The 3997-nt window shown below is 38.9% G+C and overlaps 1 protein-coding gene across 1 annotated transcript; it reads left to right on the top strand.

Moving 5' to 3' along the window:
• The first annotated feature begins 639 nt into the window (after window positions 1-639).
• On the top strand, window positions 640-3157 carry LOC143756979 (E3 SUMO-protein ligase ZBED1-like). The gene is made up of 3 exons (XM_077247911.1): window positions 640-716; window positions 2143-2518; window positions 2654-3157. The coding sequence occupies exons 2-3, from the start codon at window positions 2330-2332 to the stop codon at window positions 3155-3157; spliced, it is 693 nt and encodes a 230-aa protein (XP_077104026.1). The 5' UTR covers window positions 640-716; window positions 2143-2329.
• Window positions 3158-3997: the final 840 nt, after the last annotated feature.

Below are 3997 nucleotides of genomic sequence, written 5' to 3'. Positions count from 1 at the left end.
TGTGATGCCTGGACCTCCAGAGCTACCGTCTCATATGTGACCGTTACAGCTCATCATGTCAAGAGTGAGTGGAAGATAATTTCATACGTGCTTCAGACTAGAGCTATGGATGATAGCCACACGGGCGCTAATATGTGCGAGTTTCTCAAAGCTGCGGCGGACAAGTGGGGGATAGAGACACACGAACTGGTTCTCGTCACCGACAACGCTTCAAATATGAGCGTGGGTGCAGAGCTTGGCAAGTTTCTACATGTTAAGCTCACACCCTAAACCTCGCCTTCCAAAGAGCGCTGAAGTTGCCCGCTGTAGCCCGACTGTTCGGACGAGTCAGACGGATCACCGCCTTCTTCCACCGCAGCACCACAGCCAGTCATGTGCTGGAACAAAAGCAGGCCCTACTCGGTAAGCAAAAGGCTTTAAATTAATTAATAAAATAAAATATTTACCTTTGTAATAGAAGTGAATCTATTTTAACGGTTGCATTCAAAGCAAGCTTTTTATTAGTTTCTAAATTACCAGTAGGCTATTTAAAAATATAATTCCTTATATAGGCTACTAGTAATTAGCTTTTCTTCTTTTTTAATTTTACCAGAACCGCGTAAACACAAACTGAAGACAGATGCTCGAACAAGGTGGAATAGTGGGTTTGACATGATTGATCGGTTCCTTGAACAGCAGGCTCCCATCTGCGCTGCGCTGCGCTCCTCTCCCCTCAAGTAAGTAAGTCTGGGATTTAAGATTTATTCAGACCTAGTAGCAAGCCAAGGTGTGAAAAATATTTTAGTTAATTGAAATAAAATAAAAAACTAGATTTTAGAATAAAAATATTATAAAAATATGATATTGTGTACACACAAAACTAAATAACTAACTAAAAAAAATAAAAAAAAATAAAAATTATATATATATATATATATATATATATATATATATATATATATATATATATATATGTGACCTTTGTGTTTTGTTTTCTCGACCCGGTTTGTCCCACCCTTCATTAGCACACACACATGAAATGTGGATGATATCAGGCTTTATTTTCCTGCACACAGAGCAGTAAAAGAGAGAAGATGGTGAATCGTAATGTTGTTCAAAGCTCCACCCACAGCAGTTCTCTTCAACTCTGCTGCACTCAATATCCCAGTAAACATTACTCATTCCCATTATATTGTACTTAAAACAGTAAACAAAAATAAAACAAATCTGAAATGTAATAGTCCCTCCAGAGAAATTACATATTTTGTAAAGAATTCAATGTTGTCTTGTCTTTTTTAAACTTTTTGGTTTTGTGATCGTATAACACTGATTACACAGCTTAAATCATCCATTTTATATTACTCTTAATTGCATGAATTCAATGGAAATAACATATGGTGTTTCTAGTAAAACCATGAATTACGTACATTATACAACACAGTTTGTACCAAATATTTCCTAACAATACAAAAAAATACAACTTCATGAACGGTAAATTATTAAACGGTATATGATAAAACATTTACCTGCACACAGAGCAGTAAAAGAGAGAAGATGGTGAATCGTAATGTTGTTCAAAGCTCCACCTATTCAAAATACATTTCACCTCATTAGAAAGCACATGGAAAATGACGCAATTTGGAAAATTGTAGAATGCATCGAAACAGACATGAAACGATCAACATACTAAATATGAACAGAAAACACTCTTTACAAATCAATCAGTGTCTATTATGAGCAATCCACAAGTAATTGTCAACCATTTCCAGATGAAATTATATATTTTTAACTTTTAGTGCAGAGCTATCACAGAAACGACTCACCCACAGCAGTTCTCTTCAACTCTGCTGCAGATCACACGCACACCGTAGCCTATAGCGCCACCAGCGCCGCCCATAGGAACCGCAACCCCATTATTGCAGAATTTATTTAAAGAACTCTCAACCTATAATATTTATCCCGTCACATATATATACAGAAAATGTCTTTAGTTTTGTTTGTCAATTTGACACGACAGCCTTGAGGAGGCACTGGTGCATGTGTTTTAGACTTAGTCTAAATGACTGAGTCATTGTGTTGGCGTGAATGGAGAACTCTTATAGCATACAGTGTTAATTCCTTTATTTTAACTTTTCCTGTTCTCAATTCCCATTATCCTTACAGATGAGGAAAGGTGCGCATGACATCTGCACACTGAGTGAGGGAGACGTGTCCGGCGCTGAACACCTTGTGAAGACCCTCAAGCCCATGAAATTGGCCACCACCACAATGTCTGAGGAAAGCATGCCTACTCTCTCAATCATCGCCCCACTACAAAATCTCCTGGCCGACTTCACCCCTGCACCAGAGGATGACCCGGGAAATCAAGCATGCCATCCGGGAAGATTTGAGGAAGAGATACACATCTACAAAAGAGAGGCACACACTCCATACAGCATCTTGCCTGGATCCTCGCTTTAAAGCTCTCCCATTCCTTTCAGAGGATGAAAAAGTGGAGACATACAGCAGAGTGACTACAGAGGCCGCATCATCCCTCGAGGTATTCTCTCTTTTGATATTAATAATTCTACTTTTTTTAGAGAATGATTAATTAATGATCTGATTAATGGAATGCTTTGTATCAGTTGTGTGCTTTGTATGCTTTGTGTGTTATTTCACTGCTTCCCTGTGTTAGTTGATGAGGCAAGAGGCTGAAGTCCCTGAGGGGGAAGGTGACTACATGGCTGAGGGGCATGATGACGGTGGGGAGGATGATGCAGTTCAGAAGGTTTGCGACAAAGCCCTGAAGCTGGATGAAGATGGCCCTTCCACGCCCTCTACCTCAAGACCATCTTCTCTGACTGCACTGCTGGGCCAAACATTTAATGATGCTTTCACCACAGCAGAGCCCAAGTCGGCACACACCAGGGCTGAGGAAGAGGTCCGCATGTATCTGGGGTCCCCTTCACTTCCTCTCAGCGATGACCCCCTTGAGTGGTGGAGCACCAACCATCATGTCTATCCTCTCCTAGCTAAGTTGGCCAAACAATATTTATGTGTCCCAGGTACGAGCGTTGCTGCAGAGAGAGTGTTCTCCACAGTGGGAGACATCGTGTCAGCACAACGGAGCACACTCACGCAACAACATGTGGACCAGCTGGTCTTCCTCAATAAGAATCTGGTCATTCCAGAGCTATGAATGTTTAGTACAACTTGATTACTCACAAGTTAGTGTGTTGCATTTTGTCACTGTGTTCTACAGTACAGTATATAAGCTGAAGCTACAGTAAGTTGTTCAAAAATGTTAATTTTGTCTTCTTAATGATTAAATTGGACAATTTTCTTCTAGAAAGACAAGGTGTTCAGGTGGAGAAAACTTTTTCTTTACCTTGACATGTTTCGACTGCAACCTGCAGTCTTCCTCCACCTGGACAACACCTTGTCTTTCTAGAAGAAAATTGTCCAATTTCTACAGTATGTTGGTTCTGATCTACTTCCTTAAGGAAATAAGCCAAAATCAATAATCGCTAATCGAGAATCGTTAATAATCGAAAATCGACTGTATTCGAATCGGGACTTCAATAATCGTAATCGAGTCGAATCGGGAAATCAGACAGATTAACCACCCCTAATATATACATATATATATATATATATATATATATATTAGAGGTGGGCATAGATTAATTTTTTTAATCTAGATTAATCTCACTGGAATCTTGGAATTAATCTAGATTAAAATGGCTCATTTGAATTCTGCCGAAGGCATTCAGAATATGTGCGCTACCCAAATAATGACTAAAAGTAAGTCTTTGAGAATAGTTCGCCTCGCGTAGGGATGTGAATTTCTGCCAAAAATGCCATTCGACAATAGAGGAGCAAAAGTCGAATATCGTAAAAAAAAAAAAAAAAAAAAAAAAAAAAACACAGAAACAATGACAGAAAGGGAGGCCAATTTCATCTTTAGCGATTTGTCATCAAACAAACTGTTTATTAATTGAACAAGTAACATGTTTTCGTCGTTTTTTTTTTAACATAG

This window comes from Siphateles boraxobius, unplaced genomic scaffold (assembly GCF_051911475.1).
Source record: "Siphateles boraxobius isolate OS27281-9 unplaced genomic scaffold, OSU_SipBor_1 11, whole genome shotgun sequence".
NCBI classification, from domain to species: Eukaryota; Metazoa; Chordata; class Actinopteri; order Cypriniformes; family Leuciscidae; genus Siphateles; species Siphateles boraxobius.
Note: the sequence above shows the minus strand (reverse complement) of the source record. Positions and strands in the feature narration are given on the sequence as shown.

Coding starts and splice junctions, on each gene's coding strand:
- LOC143756979 (XM_077247911.1), top strand. CDS start 2,330: ATGACCCGGGAAATCAAGCATGCCATCCGGGAAGATTTGAGGAAGAGA. Junction 2,519..2,653: donor AGGCCGCATCATCCCTCGAG/GTATTCTCTCTT, acceptor TCCCTGTGTTAG/TTGATGAGGCAAGAGGCTGA.